The sequence below is a fragment of the Octopus sinensis genome, linkage group LG27 (genome assembly GCF_006345805.1).
Source record: "Octopus sinensis linkage group LG27, ASM634580v1, whole genome shotgun sequence".
In the NCBI taxonomy this organism is placed as follows: Eukaryota; Metazoa; Mollusca; class Cephalopoda; order Octopoda; family Octopodidae; genus Octopus; species Octopus sinensis.
Window position 1 is genome coordinate 7,683,145 of NC_043023.1, and position 23,484 is coordinate 7,706,628.

A 23,484-nucleotide genomic window follows, 5' to 3' on the forward strand; every position below is an offset into this window, starting at 1 on the left:
AACTATTTTGCAATCCAAGATGGGATGTTCGTGCCCCAGATTGCGTTGTACCAGAGTACTTCATGTTTTTTAGTATCTCCTATCAGGTTTATTTGTTCAAGTATTTTGAGTGGTGTTGCAATCTCATGATACCCTGTGATCAGCAGTGCTGTGGGATCTTTTCAGTTTGAACGGCAGTTTTTTCTAGCGGTGTCATATGAAATTGTCACCTATAATTATAACCCTAGTATCAATCTATTGCATTTCAATCTGTTTTAGGGTTAGGAGTGGGGGGAAGGGTATCTTTTTTTCTTCAGAAATGTAAATAAACCCAATCTGTTTCTTAAACGTGGGACATATTCATACGGCACAGAATGTTTTCACCTCAATAGACGGTCATTGATTGGTTGAAATTGCAGAAATTGAAGAAGAAAAAACAACAAATATCTTACAAACCATAGAATTTTCTCAATAAAGCCAAGAGAAAAAGATGTTTTATAAACACATTCTACCAGTATATAATAAAGTTCAAAAGTGTTTAGTTAGGGTTAGGGGTGGGGGAAGGGTATCTTTTTCATTTTCAGAAATGTAAATAAACCCAATCTGTTTCCTAAACGAGGGACATTTTCATACGGCACAGAATGATTTCACCTCAATAGACGGTCATTGATTGGTTGAAATTGCAGAAATTGCAGAAAAAAAAACAACAAATATCTTACAAACTATAGAATTTTCTCAATAAAGCCAAGAGAAAAAGATGTTTTATAAACACATTCTACCAGTATACGAAGTTTAAAAGTGTTTAGTTAACTAGAAATTATTTTTAAAAACTGCCGGTCAAACAGAAAAGATCCGTGCTGTGTTGTCCATTGTTATTTGTCTCTATCCTATTATAGGTTCTCATGGCCTTACTTCTGTTTGTCCTATTCTTATGGTCTGGGTCATTTTTATCCAGGTTTTAATTATTGGCACCTTGGACACATGTCTTCTACCAAAGCCTTGTGAGTCAATTTGGTAGATGGAAACTGAAAGAAGCTCGTCACATATGTATGTGTGTCTCACACCACTACTTGACAACCAGTGTTGGGGTGTTTACGTCCCTGTAACTTAGCAGTTTGGAAGAAGAGACCAATAAAGGAACCAGGTTTAAAAAGTAGTACTGGGGTTGATTAATTCAAATAAAATCCCCCAGGGCAGTGCCCCGGCATGGCCAGTCTCATGACTGAATCAAGTAAAAGATAAAAGAAATAAAGACAAGTGTGGCTGTATGGTAAGTAGTTTATTTCTCAACCACATGGTTCTGGGTTCGGTCCCAACATGTGACATCTTCGGTGTTTTCTATTGAATTCCGGTTCTGAAACTCTCAGCAAATGAAATCGTATGAACAAAATTTTCTTTTGGCGAAGTGGAGGGCATCACCCTCTCTGGTGAATTATTCTACAACGAAAAGAAAAAAAGGGGGCATCAGAGGGGCGTTGCATACCCTGCATACATAAAAGGATAAAATGAAATTTAATTTGATAAATATATTCTCAGACGAATTCAGATTTCAACAAAAATTACATCAAGAGTTATTTCCCCTGCTTATCGTTTCTGCATATATAACAAAACAAAAAAAAATTTGATTCACCTCTGCCAGTTTTAAATATAATCAAACCAAAATAATGAGATTGAGCCACTCGCCCAATGAGTATTTCTGCCAGATTTGGTGAAAATCCGTTCAGCCGTTTTGTAGCAATTTTGCAAACACACAGACAAAATCGAGCTATTACAATGCTCTGCATTTGCTTACACGCGCAAGGTAACTAGCTTAATTATGGCTTTATGGTCAAAGGAGGCATAACTCTAATTTCCTTTCCTTTTTATTCACCCTTCAGCTTTTTGCCTCTACCTTTTTCTCATTTCTTTCTCGTAATTTGTATTGTACCAGTGTCCTAATTGGCAAATTAAATAGACCATGTGCTCAGAGCTTAAGATTGCTTGGAGACAGGTTATAAAAACCTGTGTCTCCAATGTCTTTATATTGTGTACATAGGTGTAAGAGTGGCTGGGTGGTAAGTAGCTTGCTTACCAACCACACTGTTCCGGGTTCAATCCCACTGCGTGGCACCTTGGGCAAATGTCTTCTACTATAGCCTCAGGTTGACCAAAGCCTTGTGAGTGGATTTGGTAGATGGAAACTGAAAGAAGCCCGCCGTATACATGTATAAATATATATGTATGTGTGTATATGTTTGTCCCCCCCAACATCGTTTGACAACCGATGCTGGTGTTTACGTCCCCAAATCTTAGCGGTTCGACAAAAAGAGACCGATAGAATAAGTACTAGGCTTACAAAGAATAAGTCCTGGGGGTCGATTTGCTCGACTAAGGGCGGTGCTCTAGCATGGCCGCAGTGAAATGACTGAAACAAGTAAAAGGGTATATATTTGATGGGCTTCTTTCAGTTTTCATCTACCAAATCCATTCACAAGGCTTTATATTTATATATATTGTATGTGTCTGTGTGTCTTTGTCCACCCACACCACTGCTTGACAACTTAGAGGCTCAACAAAACAAAACTGATAAAATAAGAACATGGCGATCTTACGGTTCTAGTATATTTTACGTCAACTGACCACGTGTATTTGTTTATATTATCTGATCGTCGATTTCCGTAAAAAACTTTTACTTTTTTACATATGGGGTTGAGGGGAAATGGGATCTTTGGGATTAGGGTTAGGGTCAGTTGACGTAAAATATACTAGAACCGTAAGATTGCCAAATAAATAAGTACAGGAGTTGATTGTGCGACTAAAGACTTCAAAGCAGTGCTCCAGCATGGCCGCAGTCTAATGACTGAAACAACTAAAAGAAATAAAAGAAAATCTATCTCACCTCGAAAGGGACATCGGCTTCAAACTTCTTTGCCGCTTCCAGTTTGGATCGAACCCTTGTCAAACACAAGCTTCAAGTTCTCGTTCTCTCTGCTGCCACCATCACCAAGGGACATCAACTTGCGACTTCGTCCCATGTTCTTCGCTGTTTCCATTCTGGATTGAACCCGTGTCACAAGCTTAAACTTGTCCTCTCTGCTGTCACCACCACCAAGAAGGGTCACGGCAAATATCATAACAGTCTCTTTATGTCACGGTAAGACCATCATATCCATTAGTTCTCCGTGTCCACATAAAGGTGCCAAATTCCCACGGATATTACCTTTATAATGCTATTTTCTTTAAAAAAAATCTCATTCCTCTGATGTCCGCAGGGGAATAAATTCCAGAATCCAAGCTGGTCCTTAGTAAATTCCAAATTCCAGAATCCAAGCAGGTCCTTAGTAAATTCCAAATTCCAGTTTCCAAGCCGGTCCTTAGTAAATTCGAGATTCCAGAATCCCAGCCGGTCCTTAGTAAATTCCAGATTCCAGAATCCAAGCTGGTCCTTAGTAAATTCCAAATTCCAGAATCCAATCCGGTCCTTAGTAAATTCCAAATTCCAGAATCCAATCCGGTCCTTGGTAAATTCCAAATTTCAGATTCCAAGCCGGTCCTTAGTAAATTCCAAATTCCAGAATCCAAGCTTGTCCTTAGTAAATTCCAAATTCCAGAATCCAAGCTGGTCCTTAGTAAATTCCAAATTCCAGAATCCAAGCCGGTCCTTGGTAAATTCCACATTCCAGATTCCAAACCGATCCTTAGTAAATTCCAAATTCCAGAATCCAAGCCGGTCCTTGGTAAATTCCAAATTCCAAGCCGGTCCTTAGTAAATTCCTAATTCCAGAATCCAAGCCGGTCCTTAGTAAATTCCATATTCCAGAATCCAAGCCGGTCCTTAGTAAATTCCAAATTCCAGAATCCAAGCCGGTCCTTAGTAAATTCCAAATTCCAGAATCCAAGCCGGTCCTTAGTAAATTCGAAATTCCAGAATCCAAGCCGGTCCTTAATAAATTCCAAATTCCAGAATCCAAGCTGGTCCTTAGTAAATTCCAAATTCCAGAATCCAAGCCGGTCCTTAATAAATTCCAAATTCCAGAATCCAAGCTGGTCCTTAGTAAATTCCAAATTCCAGAATCCAAGCCGGTCCTTAATAAATTCCAAATTCCAGAATCCAAGCCGGTCCTTAGTAAATTCCAAATTCCAGAATTTAAGCCGGTCCTTAATAAATTCCAAATTCCAAGCCGGTCCTTAGTAAATTCCAAATTCCAAGCCGGTCCTTAGTAAATTCCAAATTCCAGAATCCAAGCCGGTCCTTAGTAAATTCCAAATTCCAGAATCCAATCCGGTCCTTAGTAAATTCCAAATTCCAAGCCGGTCCTTAGTAAATTCCAAATTCCAGAATCCAAGCTGGTCCTTAGTAAATTCCAAATTCCAGAATCCAAGCCGGTCCTTATTAAATTCCAAATTCCAGAATCCAAGCCGGTTCTTAGTAAATTCCAAATTCCAGAATCCAAGCCGGTCCTTAATAAATTCCAAATTCCAAATTCCAAGCCGGTCCTTAGTAAATTCCAAATTCCAGAATCCAAGCCGGTCCTTAGTAATTCCTAATTCGAGAATCTAAGCTGGTCCTTAGTAAATTCCAAATTCCAGAATCCAAGCCGGTCCTTAGTAAATTCCAAATTCCAAGCCGGTCCTTAGTAAATTCCAAATTCCAGAATCCAAGCTGGTCCTTAGTAAATTCCAAATTCCAGAATCCAAGCCGGTCCTTAATAAATTCCAAATTCCAAGCCGGTCCTTAGTAAATTCCAAATTCCAAGCCGGTCATTAGTAAATTCCAAATTCCAGAATCCAAGCCGGTCCTTAGTAAATTCCAAATTCCAAGCCGGTCCTTAGTAAATTCCAAATTCCAAGCCGGTCCTTGGTAAATTCCAAATTCCAGAATCCAACACCATCCGAGCGTGACCATCTGCCACCTGTGTCGGTGGTACATAAAATCACCCACTACACTCTCGGAGTGGTTGGCGTTAGGAAGGGCATCCAGCTGTAGAAACACTGCCAGATCTGACTGGCCTGGTGCAGCCTTCGGGCTTGCCAGACCCCAGTTGAACCGTCCAACCCATGCTAGCATGGAAAGCGGACGTTAAACGATGATGATGATGATGGTGAAGCCGGTCCTTGGTAAATTCCAAATTCCAGAATCCAAGCCGGTCCTTAGTAAATTCCAAATTCCAATCCGGTCCTTGGTAAATTCCAAATTCCAAGTCGGTCATTAGTAAATTCCAAATTCCAAAATCCAAGCCGGTCCTTTGTAAATTCCAAATTCCAAAATCCAAGCCGGTCCTTAGTAAATTCCAAATTCCAGAATCCAAGCCGGTCCTTAGTAAATTCCAAATTTCAGAATCCAAGCCGGTCCTTTGTAAATTCCAAATTCCAAAATCCAAGCCGGTCCTTAGTAAATTCCAAATTCCAGAATCCAAGCCGGTCCTTAGTAAATTCCAAATTCCAGAATCCAAGCTGGTCCTTAGTAAATTCCTGGACAGACACAGCCGTCTTCTCTTCTGCCTGTGGTTGTGTCCTGCATCATTCCTAACCTTACAAGAACATGTCTTCGAAGTAGGACTCGAATTCTTGGTCCCTACTCTTCGCAACTTCCACTTTGGCCGGGCCCTCCCACACAGAAGAAGAACCACAACCGGAATCAGCTTCACTCCGTCTCTCTCCATCACCTTCACCTGCCGCAGACTCATCAGTCTCTTTATCCGCCCTCTTCGCATCCGACACATCGCCCTTGTAACGGCGATCCTTCTTCTTGTTTGCCTTTATCTCTTTCCTCTGGTGCCTGTAATTCAGCTTGTAAGAGCAGTCGGGACACAGGCGAACCTTAACCAAAGCGTTTTTCTTCTCCCCATGCTCCACATAGCCGAAATTCACTTCCCAACTTCTCAGCCCTTCCTTCTCTGGGCATTTTTTCTCACCACACACAAACTGGCCCTTGCCGCTTATCACTTCCTTCTCCATCCTCCAGCGAAGGGCCACTTTGTTCTCCTTATATCGGCTGAGGTCGGTTATGCAATACTCCTTGTAGAGTTTATCGTAGTAGCGCTTGGCCAGCCTCTTCTCCCAGCTTGAATCTCCATCGTCGACGTCCAGATCGTCTCCATCGCTGTCATCGTCGTCCGACCACAGGAACCGATGGTGTTCCCGAATGATATCCAGGTCGGTCTTGTCCCGGGACGAGTCGCGCACGAACTCGGCACGCTTGCCTCCGTAGAACGTCAAGTAATCGTTGATGAACTTCTTGTGCCTCGAATAGGCGTCCATGCTGACGATTTTAAAGCGGTGGATACGAGATAACTCGGCAGAGCGCTCATTGTGCAAATGCTGTTTCTTCTGCCCGAAACTATCTTCGCGCCTCTGTCGCTTCCCCTCCACGTGGTCGCTGTACTTCGGATGTTTCCGTCGCCGCTTCTTCGCTTTCGTAGAAGGACGCGAAAGCGAAGCGTCTGCTTCGTCAGAGTCGCGTCTATCGTCGTCCGCTGTTGACCTTCGTGTGTTTCCGCTAATCTCCGGATCACTGTCGAAGTCGGAGTCGTAATAACTTCCTCGATGAACTTTCACAAAGTTTGTCTTCTCCGACATTTTGCTTTTCCTTCTTTCAGTTCAAATTAAATCAAATAAAATCAGATTCTCCCGGATAATTCTCCAATTTATGGTCGAACAGAATTTATATTTAGATGTAGAGTTATTAGTGACAGCAAAATTTCTGTTAGTACATCAGGTTAACAATATTATTTAGACTGGATCCAAGCCAGTCCTTAGTAAATTCCAAATCCAGAATCCAAGCTGGTCCTTAGTAAATTCCAAATTCCAGAATCCAAGCCGGTCCTTAGTAAATTCCAAATTCCAGAATCCAAGCCGGTCCTTAGTAAATTCCAAATTCCAGAATCCAAGCCGGTCCTTAGTAAATTCCAAATTCCAGAATCCAAGCCGGTCCTTTGACCGGCAGATTTAAAAAATAATTTTTGTAACTAAACACTTTTAAACTTCGTATACTGGTAGAAGAAGAAAAAAACTCGGCCTATTCATGTGGCAGGGTCCGAAGTTATAGTTCACTGTATTGTAAATCCAGGGTAGTGCTCCAGTTATCCAGCAGAATGATACACAAAGCAATGTCTTGTCTTGTATATGTATATATATATGAAATTATAAATTATATATAAGAAGAGATATATAATTATTACCTTTGAAGGTTATTTTTTTTCCATCTGACCACTTGATAAGTTCGTAATTTTAATTTAAATTAACGATCTTATCCTTATATATATATATTTATTTATATATATATATTTAGATGCTCTTCATTGTGTTGTTAAAATGCAGTTTCCAGAAGTATGTTGTTAGCCTTAAGATGTTAGAAAACATATATCTAGTTATATATGCTGTATGTATATATAATTATAAAGTATGTTGTATGGTTATAGAGTATGTAAAGCGTGTATGTGTGTGATGTATTACGAAATATGTGTCTTAAAATTATATGGTATGTTGTATGTATATATAGTTTATAAGGTATGTAATATGTGTGTGTATATATGTATATATATATGATATAAACTGATGTAATGTGTGTATAAGTTGCTCTCAAAACAAAATGTCCTGCAGTAGAAGCTATTATATATGCGTTTGTGTTTGATCTGTTTATATAGTCCAAGAATGTATGTATATAAAGGCGACGGACGAGAAACGTTGGAAATATTTTTCCTGAGAAACAAAGGAAATCTGATGTTGTTATCTCTCCTTGGTTATTGTCGCCGGTGTCGACTAAACAACAGTACCCGTTTACGTGGTGGACCGGACGGAATAGCTCCATCGTCGCTTTCGATAAATATAGCTGTGCACAATCACAAACGCAAATATTATAGCTTCTACTGCAGGACATGTTGTTTTGAGAGCAACTTATACACACATTACATTAGTTTATATATTATATATATATATATATAAGTAGCTTGCTTACCAACCATATGGTTCCGGGTTCAGTCCCACTTCGTGGCACCTTGGGCAAGTGTTTTCTACTATAGACTCGGGCCGACCAAAGCCTCGTGAGTGGATTTGGTAGACGGAAACTGAAAGAAGCCCGTCGTATATATATATGTGTGTGTGCGTGTGTGTTTGTATATCTGTGTTTGCCCCCCTAGCATTGCTTCACAACCGATGCTGATGTGTTTATGTCCCCGTAAGTTAGCGGTTCGGCAAAAGCGACCGATAGAATAAGTACTAGGCTTACAAAAGAATAAGTCCCGGGGTCGAGTTGCTCGATTAAAGGCGGTGCTCCATCATGGCCGCAGTCAAATGAGTGAAACAAGTAAAAGAGTAAAGAGAGATATACACACACGCATACACACACACATACACATTACATACCTTATAACTATATATACATACGACATACCGTATAATTTTATTAAGACATACATATTTCATAATACATCACACATACACACTTTACATACTCTATAACCATATTAGGCTTCCAGTGTTAGTATAGGATCGCCAACCATGACTCACTATGTGACTTCCTGAGAGAATCTTTTGTTCAATCAGGTCAGATAGGAAACATTTCTTTGAAATTCTTTCAGTGTCATCGAAAACCCAATTGCCAAGGTGCCATTCACTGCAATGATTTTTCCGATGAAAAAACTTACATTGGATCTTTTCGGTTTGACCGGCAGTTTTTAAAATAATTTCCACAAAACTAAACACTTTTAAACTTCGTATACTGATAGAATGTGTTTATAAAACATCTTTTTCTCTTGGCTTTATTGAGAAAATTCTATAGTTTCTAAGATATTTGTTGTTTTTTCTTTCTTCAATTTCTGCAATTTCAACCAATCAGTGACATCTATAGAGGTAAAAAGCATTCTGTGCCGTATAAATATGTCCCTCGTTTAAGAAACAGATTGGGTTTATTTACATTTCTGAAGAAAAAAAGATACCCTTCCCCCACTCCTAACCCTAACCCTAACTAACCCCGAACCCTAAAACAGATTGAAATGCAATAGATCGATACTAGGGTCATAATTATGGGTGACAATTTCATATGACACTGCTAGAAAAAACTTCCATTCAAACCGAAAAGATCCTGTTTGTACACTGTAAACCTGTATACCTCCAATGTGAGATATATTTGCCATATTGAGATGGCAAATATACCTCACATTGTCGTGCAGTTACTGTTTATACTTCGTTCAGAGATTAATTATTGCTTATATATATATATATATATATATATATATATATATCTACTCGCAATACCAGAGGGCGCACACTCTCCTACTCTGATGTAATCTCCAGGGATACAGGCATCCACCAATAGGACCTCCATAATGCCATGATGGACCGTGAAGTCTGGCGTAGCATGGTAAATTCCATTGTCTCGACCACGGTCAAATATATATATATATATATATATATATATATAATATATATATAATATATATATTATATATATATATATATACATATACATACATACATACATACATACATACATATATCTATGTGTGTATACCACACACACATATGTTCTATGTATATATCAGTATATATATATATATACATCTATGTATGTATGTATATATATATATAATATATATATATATAATATATATAATATATATATACATATATCTATATATATATATATCTATATATATATATACATCTATGTATGTATGTATATCTATATATACATACTATGTGCATATGTGTATATATAATATATATTATATATATATATATATATATATCATATGAAATAGAAAGATGAATAATCTTGTAGTAGATTAATCAAAAGTTTAACCGATACCTTAGTAGCAAAAATCACAGCAGTAAACAGCACGGTTGGAGGTACAACCATCTGGCGTTGCAACCGTGCGTTGGTGCGGATAATTGAAATTAAAACATTATTGGTGAATTGAAGAATGGAGCTGAACGCAGATTGAACACAAATCGTTTTATTTCATTCTACACGTGTTTCGAAAGGCACAAATTACCAAAATCCGATTGAATAATGGGACCATATTGTGTCTTTCTCTTCAGGAAGAAAAAAGGAAATCCGTTGGAAAAACAAAAACAGAACAGAGGCGGAGCAAAAAACAAATCGAACTGTGCTCCTAAGAGCCCATGGCGAAACTGTTTATCAGTGTATGTTGAGAACCGGTGGCTGAAGAATTCAACGGGTCAGGCATCGGTCAATCATGTGGGTGAGGGTGTATAGATGTTCTTTGTGACCGAGAATAAAGTTCTGACTATTTAAGGAATATTGGATGTTTTATAAGGGGCGAGAAAAAATCTACTTAGAGACGTGTGTGTGTGTATACTGTTCTATATATGTGTGTGTTGGCGTAGGGGTAGAAAACATTTTTTGTGTACGTGTGGCGTTTGATCGTTCGGCTGTCAGTGGCTACTGCCGTGATAACCGTTGGGTGGCAGAAAGAAAAAAATAAAAAAAATATATATATATTATGTTTTATGTGTGTGTGTGTTCATCTAAGCCTGCCTTGTCAAGGAAACCCCCCGCTGTGAGAAAACCAAGCCCCGTTTGTCTTACAGGAGTAATTCCCCTTGCAGTGGTTAATCGTAGATATCTTAAAGCTATTTCAGAATTTGTTACCAAGGGCTATGGGTGCCGGTATTATTTATAAACGCTATTTAAAGGCCAGATAAGTGTAACGCCGCCAATGGGGGCATCGAAAAGCCGACTGTAAGAGCCCGTTTACCATCCAGCCTCTGGCAAACAAAATATGGAAGAGTTCGGAGACACAGGTTGCACTGTCTTCTGCCCCTATCAAATGGGAGGGCCACCGACAAAATTGACCATTCCAGCCTATAGCTTAAGTTCGCATCCTTCAGTCGCCATATTAGCTTACTGAGTCCCGTGGTCTGGCGCTTGTTCACGTCCCGAAAAGTTGCGTAATGATTGGAGACATGCAAAGACAATCTTGAGGATGATGCCCCTACATAAGTGAAGGCATCTGAGTCCGTGTAAACCTTGCATTGGTAGACGGCGTTTTTGATCTTGGAGTTCGCCGACGTGAATCTTATCTGCTAGGATTAGTTTCTGAAATAGAACTGCGTTCCTGTCACTATATTCGTTCCGAGACCTGCAGCCGCTTACTACTCTATTTTCCACTACGTCACTATTAACTATAGTAATAACCCCTGATTCTCCACTATCTATCAGAGTGCTGTCATTGCTACTGCCCGTGGTACTGCTATTGCGGGAATGATGCTGGGGATGCTAATGGGGCTCTCTACCCTACTCCCATTATTACCGTCAACCACACACCCCTATTATAAACTATACCCCTAGTGGGTACTCCCTGGCTGGAGCTGAGATTATGTGTCACTGTACTGGCTCTCATATCATTATTACTACTATAATTATTCCTACTGAGCATTAAACCGGGAGCGGCAGAGGCTGTGCCTCCGGAAAAAGGTGATAGGGTCTTAGTAAGTAGCCTATTATTATGGGAGGCGATTATCTGGGCGAGGTTTTAGTGTTGGAGAAAGCTATCCTAACTTTATGTGAGTTAACCGTGGAGTAATATTTGGAATTTCTGGGGAAGTTATTGGCGATGGCTTGTCTAAACATGAGGGGGAGGTTAGTTCTAATCTGCTTACAAAGGGGATTACAAACCATATTGCTTATTCCTATCAGTGTGATGTATATATATAGATATATATATATCCATATATATATCTATATATACATACATATGTATGTGTGTATATATATATATATAATATCATCCATCCATCATCATCGTTTAGCGTCCATTTTCCATGCTAGCATGGGTTGGACGGTTTCTTACTGGGGTCTGTGAAGCCAGAAGGCTTCATCAGGCCCAGTCAAATCTGGCAGTGTTTCTACGGCTGGATGCCCTTCCTAACGCCAACCACTCCGTGAGTGTAGTGGGTGCTTTTTACGTGCCACCCGCACTGGTGCCAGACAGAGCTGGCAAACGGCCACGAACGGATGGTGCTTTTTATGTGCCAGGCGAGGCTGGCAACGGACACGAAACGGGGCGGTGCTGGCAACGGTCGCGAAATGGAAAGTTCTCTTACATGCCACCGGCACTGGTAACACATCTGCAATTTCCATTGATCGATTTCCATTGATCGATTTCGATTCTGATCGTCACTTGCCTCAACGGGTCTTCACAAGCAGAGTTTTGACATACCCCGGCACTGGTAGCACATCCGCAATTTCCATTGATCGATTTCGATTCTGATCCTCACTTGCCTCATCACGTCTTCACAAGTAGAGTTTTGTGTCCCAAGAAGGGAAGGTATGCATACGTAGCTGGCTCCATCCATGTAGAAGGCCACGGGTTATGGACTCACTTGTCCTGCCGGGTCTTCTCGCGCACAGCACACTTCCAGAGGTTCTCGGTCTCTAGTCATTTCCTCAGTGAGACCTAAAGTTCGAAGGTCGTGCTTCACCACCTCGTCCCAGGTTTTCCTGGGTCTGCCTCTTCCACAGGTTCCCTCAACCGCTAGGGTGTGGCACTTTTTCACACAACTATCTTCATCCATTCTCGCCACATGACCATACCAGCGCAAACGTCTCTCTTGCACACCACAACTGATGCTTCTTAGGTCCAGCTTTTCTCTCAAGGTACTTACACTCTGCCGAGTGTGAGTACCGGCATTACACATCCATCGGAGCATACTGGCTTCATTTCTAGCGAGCTTATGTACATGCATATATCTATATGTGTGTATATATACATTCACACACATATAGGAAGAGAAGGAGAGAGAAAAAGACTGATGATGATATGTAGGCAAAGAGTGTGGGGGTAGGGGGGGCGACATGAAAGGGAAACACATAATGAAATTCCGCTGTTACAAAAACTGATTATTTACAGTTGTTCAAAAGCGATCTGTCATAGCAGATGGATGTGTTGTGAAGTGTCAAAATGAACATGGGGACACGTCCTTGGCAGGGATGCGAAAATAGAACCATGGGGAGGGATAAGGGTAGAGGAATGAAAAGGGTGTTTTGACATGCAATGTGTCTGTGTGTGTGTACGCTGAGGAAGGTGAAAACGATAATGTAATATGTGCATGTGTGTGTGCGTGCGTGTATGTGTATGTGTGCGTGCGTGTATGTGTGTATGTGTGTGTGTGCATGTGTGTATGTGTGTGCGTGTGTATGTGTGCGTGTGTGAATGTGTGTGTGTGTGTGTGTGTGTGTGTTTATAGTCTCTATTTAAATATATCCCTCACCATGCTATGTATAATGTCATACATAAATAGTTGTACATGAGTGTGTGTGTGAATGGGTGCATAAGACAGTATATATATATATATATATATAATATAATATATATATATATATTATATATATTATATATATATATATATATATATATATATATGTATATGTATGTGTGTGTATATTTTTAGCTGGAAGGAAGGTGTCTTTGGCTCTCTTTATAGAAATTCTTGTTCTCATGAGTGACATAAAAAATGGTGAAATTAGTCTCGCTATAAATCTAATAAGCTGACCTGCCACTTTCTGTCATTCCAGATTGAAGGAAATGGCTGTACCAGCACTCTGAACTCTCCCTACTAAATACTGATTGTCATAGCCTGACAAGTTTACAGAATTTAGATGGAATGTGAAGACAATTTGGAAAAGACTTTCTAACTAGAAAGGGTATGGCCTGGTCAGCCTGTAATGACATGCATAAGATGTGGTCATCAAATCTAAGTAGAGACTGCAAACTTAAAATCTTCAAAGCCACAGTCGAACCAATTCTACTACATGGCTCAGAAACCTGGACGTAATCAAAGAAGCTTGAGAGGCGGTTGGATGGAACCTACACTCGCCTCCTTATGAGAGCTCAATATCTCTCGTGGAAGCGCCATCCAACCAAAATGCAAATATATGGGAAACTACCACCTGTGTCATCTCTTGTGAAAGGTAGGAGAGTCCAAGGCAATTTCTACTCTTCTCCTCTGGAAACCATCTACTCGCAATACCAGAGGGCGCACACTCTCCTACCCTGATGTAATCTCCAGGGATACAGGCATCCAGCAACAGGACCTCCGTAATGCTATGATGGACCGTGAAGTCTGGCGTAACATAGTAAATTCCATTGTCTCGACCACGGTCGAACAATGATGATGAATGAAGGTTTTGTGTTAAAATGGAAGAAAATGCTACAGAAATTTATGTCAAGGATAACTGTAAATATGAAGGGTGTTTTGGGGTAAGAAGCTTGCTTCCCAACCACATGGTTCCGGGTTCAGTCCTACTATGTGGCACCTTGGGAAAATGTCTTCTACTATAGCCTCTGCCTGACCAAAGCCTTCTGAGTGGATTTGTGGATTTGGTAGACGGAAACTGAAAGAAGCCCATCGTGTGTGTGTGTGTGTGTGTTTGTGTCTGTGTTTACATCCCCATTACTTAGCAGGTTGGCAAAAGAGACTGATATAATAAATACTAGGCTTAACAAATAAGCCCTGGAGTCAATTTGTTCAACTAAAAGGAAAAAAAAAAAACTCTTCAAGGCGGTGCTCCAGCATGGCTGCAATCAAATGACTGAAACAAGTAAAAGAATAAAAGAATTTTTAGCTGGAAGGAAGGTGACCCTGGCTCTGTTTATAGAAATTCTTGTTTCTCATGAGTTGTATAAAAAACGGTGGAGATAATCCCAGGAACAAGTTTTCATTTAATAGTGACACTTTAATCTTCCACTAAATAAAATTACACAGTAAACCAGATTTGGAAGCACTCCGTCGGTTACGACGATGAGGGTTCCGGTTGATCCGAATCAATGGAACAGCCTGCTCGTGAAATTAACGTGTAAGTGGCTGAGCACTCCACAGACACGTGTACCCTTAATGTAGTTCTCGGGGATATTCAGCGTGACACAGAGAGTGACAAGGCTGGTCCTTTGAAATACAGGTACAGCAGAAACAGGAAGTAAGAGTGAGAGAAAGTTGTGGTGAAAGAGTACAGCAGGGATCACCACCATCCCTGCCGGAGCCTCGCGGGGCTTTAGGTGTTTTCGCTCAATAAACACTCACAAACGCCCAGTCTGGGAATCGAAACCGCGATCCTACGACCACGAGTCCGCTGCCCTAACCACTGGGCCATTGCGCCTCCACAAACCAGATTAACCAGATTAACACAGAAAATATGAACTGTAGAAAATCGTACATCATTGGTTTTACAACTCAGTCGAACTTGGTTACATCTGCTTCCAGAGGAACAAAAAACACCATCCGAGTGTGATCGCTGTGACCATTGCCAGAGCAGCCAACTGGCTTCCATATCCGTGGCACGTAAAAGGGCACCATTCGAGCGTGATCATTACCAACGTCGCTTCACTGGCACCTGTGTCGGTGGGCACGTGTAAAAAAGATTCGAGCAAGGTCATTGCCAGTACCGCCTGACTAGCCCCCATGCTGGTAGTACGTAAAAAGCACCCACTACACTCTCAGAGTGGTTGGCGTTAGGAAGGGCATCCATCTGTAGAAACTCTGCCAGATCAAGATTGGAGCCTGGTGCAGCCATCTGGTTCGCTAGCCCACAGTCAAAACCGTCCAACCCATGCTATGATGGAAAACGGACGTTAAATGATGATGGTGATGATAGCTTCCTGGAAACAACCTCTCCCCTCTGAGTTAAAATGAAAGAACTCATGCTGTTTAGTAACAGAATGGGCTCTGGCTAGCACTTTTAATCTGCTACTTTTAGTGGTCTGTTGTGCAATGTGGTTGGATACCAGCTAAGTATCCCACAAAAAGCTAGACCAAGCTAAATGCCTGATACAACAAGGTATTTCAGCATCATAAGGTGGCGAGCTGGCAGAATCGTTAGCACGCCAGGCGAAATGCTTAGTGGTATTTCGTCTGCTGCTACGTTATGAGTTCAAATTCTGCCGAGGTCGACTTTGCCTTTCATCCTTTTGGGGTTGATTAAATAAGTACCAGTTACGCACTGAGGTCGATATAATCGACTTAATCCGTTTTTCTGCCCTTTTTTGTCTTCTCTGTGTTTAGCTCCTTGTGGGTAGTAACGAGATAGGTATTTCATCTGCTGTTACATTCTGAGTTCAAATTCCACCAAGGTCGACTTTGCCTTTCATCCCTTCAGGGTCGATTAAATAAGTACCAGTTACGCACTGGCGTCGATGTAATCGACTTAGTCCCTTTGTCTGTCATTGTTTGTCTCCTCTATGTTTAGCCCCTTGTGGGTAATAGAGAATTAAATATATCAAAAAAAAAAAAGGTGAGCTGGCAGAAACATTAGCACGTCAGGTGAAATGCTTTGCGGTATTTCGTCTGCCGTTATGTTCTGAGTTCAAATTCCACCGAGGTCGACTTTGCCTTTCATCCTTCCAGAGTCAATAAATTAAGTACCAGTTACACACTGGGGTCGATATAATTGACTTAATCCGTTTGTCTGTCCTTGTTTGTCCTGTCTGTGTTTAGCACTTTGTGGGCAGTAAAGAAATAGGTATTTCGTCTGCTGCTACATTCTGAGTTCAAATTCTGCCGAGGTCGACTTTGCCTTTCATCCTTTCGGGGTCCATTAAATAAGTACCAGTTACGCACTGGCGTCGATGTAATCGACTTAGTCCCTTTGTCTGTCATTGTTTGTCTCCTCTGTGTTTAGCCCCTTGTGGGCAATAAAGAATTAAATATATTAATAAATAAAAAACAAAGGTGAGCTGGCAGAAATGTTAGCACACTGGGCGAAATGCTTAGCGGTATTTCATCTGTCTTTACGTTCTGAGTTCAAATTCCGCCAAGGTCAACTTTATCTTTCATCCTTTTGGGGTCAATTAAATAAGTACCAGTTACGCACTGAGGTCGATATAATCAACTTAATCCGTTTGTCTGTCCTTCTTTGTCCTCTCTGTGTTTAGCCCCTTGTGGGTAGTAAAGAAATAGCTATTTTGCCAGTGCTATGTTCTGAGTTCAAATTCTGCTGAGGTCAAATTTACCTTTCATTCTTTCAGGGTCGATAAAATTAAGTATCAGTGAAACAGTGGGGTCAATGTAATCAATTATCCTCCTCCCACAGACCCTATGAGTCTAAATGAGTAAGATGCCATGCAGTTGTATTGAACACAAATCTAGATGCCTGGAAAGAAAACTTCTTAACCGCTTATCCAAGCCTGTGTAAATCCTGTTTAGGAATGTCCTTACACCCTAGACAGGGCCTTTGGTGCCCCTATATCATATTCTTAGTAATAATAAGGTTCGTTGTTGTCACCCATTAAGCCTTTTGTGACATTAAGCCTTTGGTGAGCTGGCAGAACCGTTAGCATGCCGGGTGAAATGCTTAGCGGTGTTTCGCCTGTCGCTACGTTCTGAGTTCAAATTCCGCTGAGGTCGACTTTGCCTTTCATCCTTTCGGGGTCGATTAAATAAGTACCAGTTACGCACTGGGGTCGATACAATCGACTTAATCCCTTTGTCTGTCCTTCTTTGTCCTCTCTGTGTGTATCCCCTTGTGGGCAGTAAAGAAATAGGTATTTTGTCTGCCGTTACGTTCTGAGTTCAAATTCTGTCAAGGTCAACTTTGCCTTTCATCCTTTCAGGGCCGATAAATTAAGTACTAGTTACGCACTGGGGTCGATATGATCAACTTAATCTGTTTGTCTGTCCTTGTTTGTCCTCTCTGTGTTTAGCCCCTTGTGGGTAGTAAAGAAATAGGTATTTCGTTTGCCACTACGTTCTGAGTTCAAATTCCACCGTGGTCAACTTTGCCTTTCATCCTTTCGGAGTCGATAAATTAAGTACCAGTTATGCACTGGGGTCGATATAAATTGACTTAATCCCTTTGTCTGTCCTTGTTTGTCCCTTCTATGTTTAGTCCCTTGTGGGTAGTAAAGAAATAGGTATTTCGTCTACTGTTACGTTCTGAGTTCAAATTCTGCCGAGGTCAACTTTGCTTTTCATCCTTTCAGCGTATATCGTATTTTGTAATGTCCTTACACCCTAGACAGGGACTTTGGTGCCCCATCCCTATATATCGTATTCTTAGTAACAATAAGGTTTGTTATTGTCACCCATGAAGCCTTTTGTTTATTGTAGTTTAGAATTTCAAGGATCAAAATGGTTTGATGTTAGTCTTATTTTTAATGTCAGAATATGAAGACAATGGCAGTTGGATGGGAGAAGCTTTTTGGCTAACCTATGCACAGGAATACAACTATGTCTATATATATATTCATCTCTCCCCTCTCTCTATATATATGAGTGTTAATGTGTGTGTACATACCCAAATATATATGCTTATATATATATGTATACATATATATACATATTTGCAAGCATGTATGAGTGCATGTACATATATGTGTGTGTATGTATATATATATATATATATATATATATATATATATATATATATATATATATATATATATATATATATATATACATACACATATATATACATATATATGTATGTACATATATATATATATATATAGATATATTATATATATACATATATATATATACATATTACATATATATACATATATATATATATATATATATATGTATGTATGTATATATATATATATATATATATACATTATATATATATATGTATGTATGTATGTATATATATGTTTATACATAAAACAATAGCTGCGACAACAACAGCAACAATAGTCAATTGTATTGACAGCAGTAAGAGTAACTACTACTACTACTACTACTACTACTACTACTACTACTACTACTACTACTACTACTACTACTACTCCTGCTGCTACTACTACTGCTGCTGCTGCTGCTGCTACCGTTATTCATTTGGTAGAATTGCTACCATGTAGCACAAAATGGTTTGCACCATTTCTTCGTTCAAAAGCATCTGTGCTGATTGTCTTTCAGTCTTTCGATGTTGACAGAATGGGTACCAGTTGGCTACTGGGGTTAATGCAATTAACATGCAGTCCCGGTGCTGAAATTTAAAGGAATTGGATAGGGCACTTGCTCCTTCGGTTTCAGGGAAATCTCAGACAATGGGGTTCCTTGATTATCCCTAAAGGGGTCCCTGTATCAGGAGGGCCACATCCCTATTATCGCCCCCGCCCCAACCTTCTTTTTTTACCTTTGTATTCTATGCATATGTCCCTTCTTTTCCAGGGTATACTCCTTTTACTCTTTTACTTGTTTCAGTCATTTGACTGTGGCCATGCTGGAGCACCACCTTTAGTCGAGCAAATTGACCCCAAGACTTATTCTTTGTAAGCCAAGTACTTATTCTATCAGTCTCTTTTGCCGAACTGCTAAGTTACGGAGATGTAAACACACCACAATTGGTTGTCAAGCGATGTTGGGGGGACAAACACAGACACACACACACACACACACACACATATATGTATACATATATACGACGGGCTTCATTCAGTTTCCATCTACCAAATCCACTCACAAGGCTTTGGTCGGCCCGAGGCTATAGTAGAAGACACTTGCCTGAACCTGGAACCATGCGGTTGGTAAGCAAGCTACTTACCACACAACCACTCCTGCGCCTAGTATATTTTATTTTTATTTTGTTTTATCATTTCATTATTATATGTAAACCCCCACATTTTATGTCTGTCTCTGTATTGACCCCTCACCCTTCACCCTTGTGGCAAATAAATGAAATCATTATTATTATTAATAATAAATCTCTGAGTGAGACATAGACAGTAGCAGACGAACAAAATAAAAAAAAATCAACAATGTGTGATCCTCAAAATGGAGGAGATGTTTGAGGGCTGCTCATGGAAAAACCCCATAAAAAACCACGGGTCCCCTGACTTTTGGGGCAGGTGTCTTTTTACCTTTCCTTTTTCCCGACTACAGCATATGCTCAGGGCAGGACCATTCACTCACACCTTTTTCACCACTTTCATCTGCCTTTCAGCAAACAGGCTAGAAGGCAGCACCACCCTCTCAACCCTTATTTTCCTTTACAAGTGAAACTTGAAGGAGTTGGTCTGGGATTGGCCAAAGAGAAAAATGTTTGTCTTCAGCCCCTTCAGTCTCTTCCACCATACAAGCCGTTCAAGAATTTGAACCTGGATATCTCCATTTCCAGCGACTTCGAGGGCCACCTCCCAGTGGTGTTGGGTGTCAATGAAGAGCCCTCGACTACAAGATGACCAAAGTTTTTTTTTTCCAAGGTCTGGGGTCTCCCACCCCTAAACCCTAGACCATCACCTAATCACCCTTACCTGTCTTGTTGCTTAGCAATAACAATCCACCATAAACCTCTTTTGCCACAGCCACTAGGCATATAAACACAGTGTCCGATTGGCTGAGGGCTGTGTGCGCTTGAAAACATTCCACTTTCCAAATGTTCCCCTTGTCTCTGTTTTACCCAGAATTACTGCTCCATTAAAAAAACTAGCTACAGTCTGGCAAACGGCAACCATACCTGTAGAGGAACATGGCCTAGTAGTTAGAGCAGCGGACTTGCGGTCGAGGGATCGTGGGTTTGAATCTCAGACCAGGCGATGTGTGTGTTTATGAGTGAAACACCTAAGCTCCACGCGGCTCTGGCAGAAGGTAATGGCGAAACTTCTGCTGACTCTTTCGCCACAATTTTCTCTAACTCTTTCCCCCTGCATCTTGCAGCTCACCTGCGACGGACCAGCATCCCGTCCAGGTGGGGGAACCTTATATGCCAAGGAAACTGGGAAGCCGGTCCTTATGAGCCAGGCATGGCTCAAGAAGGAACAAACAATATATATATGTGTGTGTGTGTGTGTGTGGAGGCACATGGCTTAGTGGTTAGAGCAATGGACTCGCGGTTGAGAGATCATGGGTTCGAATCTCAGATTGGGCAATGTGTGTGTTTATGAGCGAAACACCTAAGCTCCACGCGGCTCTGGCAGAAGGTAATGGCGAAACTTCTGCTGACTCTTTCGCCACAACTTTCTCTCACTCTTTCCCCCTGCATTTTGCAGCTCACCTGCGACGGACCGCTGTCCCGTCCAGGTGGGGGAACCTATACGCCAAGGAAACCGGGAAACTGGCCCTTATGAGCTAGGCAGGGCTCGAGAAGGAACAAACAACCATACCTGTTCACGGTCAAGGAAGCACTGGAGATGTAGCCTCAGCACATCATCAATCACAGCATGCCTAGGCCACCACTCAGTGAGTATTGACAGCAGATAGACTGCTGACCATCAGGACATGTCCCTTCCACAAGAAGCAGAAGCGTATGTGTTCCAGTGGCCGGACAAGGCACAATGGTCAAACAATAGTATATGATAGATGTGATATACATGTTAGCTACCTCTGACTGACCTTTTAGGGGTAGCTTTCTCTCGGCCCTTTCTAGGTGAGAGTAGTCACCCTGCTCGTTACTTCATCCCATTTTTTTGTCCATCTTGAGGTCTGGACTGAACCAGACCCCACTTTCTACTGTAGGCACAAGGCCTGAAATTTGGGGCAAGGGATTAAGTCAATTTCATTGACCCCAGTGCGTAACTGGTAATTATTTGAACTCAGAACATAATCATCATCATCATTGTTCACCAGACTTCACGGTCCATCATGGCATTACGGAGGTCCTGTTGCTGGATGCCTGTATCCCTGGAGATTACATCAGGGTGGTAGGAGAGTGTGTGCCCTCTGGTATGCGAGAGTAGTAGATGGTTCCAGAGGAGAAGAGAGTAGAAATTGCCTCGTTTTCAGCTCTAACAACAATGTCCAGCAAACTGGACTCCTTACCTTTCAAAAGAGATGACACAGGTGGTAGTTTCCATATATTTGCATTTTGGTTGGATGACACCTCCACGAGAGATTTTGAGCTCTCATAAGGAGGCGAGTGTAGGTTCCATCCAACCGCCTCTCAAGCTTCTTTGATAACGTCCAGGTTTCTGAGCCATATAGTAGAATTGGTTCGACTGTGGCTTTGAATAACATAAAGACAGATGAAATACTGCTAAGCATTTTGCCCGGTGTGCTAACAATTCTGCCAGCTTGCTACCTTAATAATAATAAGATACCAGGAAACCCCAAAATGGCAGAAATTCAAAAGATAGTGCTCATGGGAACTGCCCTTATCCTACACAAAATACTGTCTATGTAATCTCAAGTTTTAAAGCAAACATAATTTTCTTATGGTTTCTTAAACATTCTCTACAACAACACTATGTATAAAATCAAATATATGACACCCTAGGCATAGCACCAATATGAACTTCTAACTTGGTGTCTTGAGGTCTCTGGATGAGACTTGGAACCAACTTGTACAAATGTAAAACAAAAGTTAAACATATAATAATAATAATGATAATAATAATAATAATAATAATAATAATAATAATAATAATAATAATAATAATAATGCTTTCTAATTGATGTATCAATACCAGCAGATGACAACGTGTCTCTAAAAGAAATGGAGAAACTTTCAAAATACAAAGACCTGGAAATAGAGGTAACTCAAATTTGGAATCTAAAAACAGAAACAATTCTTATCAATGTAGGCCATTAGGTATGATAAAAAAATATTCAGACAAATACATAACAAAAACACCAGGACTTACAAATATATACAACATACAGAAAATTGCACTACTAGGCACTGCACACATCCTACGCAGAACTCTTTCAATACAGTAACCATCAGAGCATCACAACAAATCACAGCACATACCCAAGGCACACAGAGCTGCGCTCAGTAGTGAAGTGAAAGCACGCTATAAAAATAAAACTACTGAATAATAATAATAATAATAATAATAATAATAATAATAATAATAATAATAATAATAATAATAATTATCATAATAATAATAATAATAATAATAATAATAAATAATAATAATAATGGTGTCAAATTTTGGCAAAAGGCCAGTAATTTGGTGGGAGGGGGCAAGTCGATTACATCGACCCCAGTAATCAACTGGTACTTATTTCATTGATCCAAGAAGGATGAAAGGCAAAGCCGACCTCAGCGGAATTTGAACTCAGAACGTACAGATGGATGAAATATCGCAAAGCATTTTCCCCAGTATGCTAATGATTCTGCCAGCTTGTCATCTTCATTTAATAATGATAATAATGATAATAATAATAATAATAATAATAATAATAATAATAATAATAATAATTATCATAATATAATAATAATAATAATAATAATAATAATAATAATAATGGTGTCAAATTTTGGCAAAAGGCCAGTAATTTGGTGGGAGGGGGCAAGTCGATTACATCGACCCCAGTACTCAACTGGTACTTATTTTGTTGACCCAAGAAGGATGAAAGGCAAAGCTGACCTCAGCGGAATTTGAACTCAGAACGTACAGATGGATGAAATATCGCAAAGCATTTTCCCCAGTATGCTAATGATTCTGCCAGCTTGTCATCTTCATTAATAATGATAATAATGATAATAATGATAATAATGATAATATGTATGGAAGCACTCCATCGGTTATGACGATGAGGGTTCTGATTGATTCGAATCAACGGAACAGCCTGCTTGTGAAATTAACGTGTAAGTGGCTGAGCACTCCACAGACACGTGTA

General features: G+C 40.3%; 2 protein-coding genes across 4 annotated transcripts; both read right to left on the reverse strand.

Moving 5' to 3' along the window:
• Window positions 1–1,242: 1,242 nt before the first annotated feature.
• On the reverse strand, window positions 1,243–7,760 carry LOC115225379 (protein FRA10AC1 homolog). 3 transcript variants are annotated; one of them, XM_036514132.1, is made up of 5 exons: window positions 6,254–7,756; window positions 5,228–5,640; window positions 3,656–4,105; window positions 2,858–3,259; window positions 1,243–1,416 (listed from the first exon to the last, which is right to left on the reverse strand). In XM_036514132.1, the coding sequence occupies exons 1-3, from the start codon at window positions 6,535–6,537 to the stop codon at window positions 3,657–3,659; spliced, it is 1,146 nt and encodes a 381-aa protein (XP_036370025.1). In that variant the 5' UTR covers window positions 6,538–7,756; the 3' UTR covers window positions 1,243–1,416; window positions 2,858–3,259; window position 3,656. The 3 variants fall into 3 exon arrangements, with proteins under 3 accessions (XP_036370025.1, XP_029652194.1, XP_036370026.1); XM_036514133.1 differs by lacking the exons at window positions 1,243–1,416; window positions 2,858–3,259 and adding an exon at window positions 4,592–4,663 and having other exon boundaries at window positions 3,972–4,491; window positions 5,239–5,640; window positions 6,254–7,760; XM_029796334.2 differs by lacking the exon at window positions 3,656–4,105 and having other exon boundaries at window positions 2,858–3,268; window positions 5,426–7,178.
• On the reverse strand, window positions 3,181–3,636 carry LOC118768064. The gene has a single exon (XM_036513852.1). It carries the CDS (start codon window positions 3,634–3,636, stop codon window positions 3,181–3,183), a length of 456 nt encoding a protein of 151 aa, XP_036369745.1.
• Window positions 7,761–23,484: the final 15,724 nt, after the last annotated feature.

What these genes read in the sequence shown, in the direction of transcription:
- LOC118768064 (XM_036513852.1), bottom strand. Translation starts at nt 3,636, where the DNA reads ATGTGGAATTTACCAAGGACCGGCTTGGATTCTGGAATTTGGAATTTA.
- LOC115225379 (XM_036514132.1), bottom strand. Translation starts at nt 6,537, where the DNA reads ATGTCGGAGAAGACAAACTTTGTGAAAGTTCATCGAGGAAGTTATTAC. An exon ending in CACAATGAGCGCTCTGCCGA is followed by an intron (nt 5,641 to 6,253) that starts GTTATCTCGTAT and finishes GAGACTGATGAG; the next exon opens with TCTGCGGCAGGTGAAGGTGA. An exon ending in TTTACTAAGGACCGGCTTGG is followed by an intron (nt 4,106 to 5,227) that starts ATTTTGGAATTT and finishes GGACCGGCTTAA; the next exon opens with ATTCTGGAATTTGGAATTTA.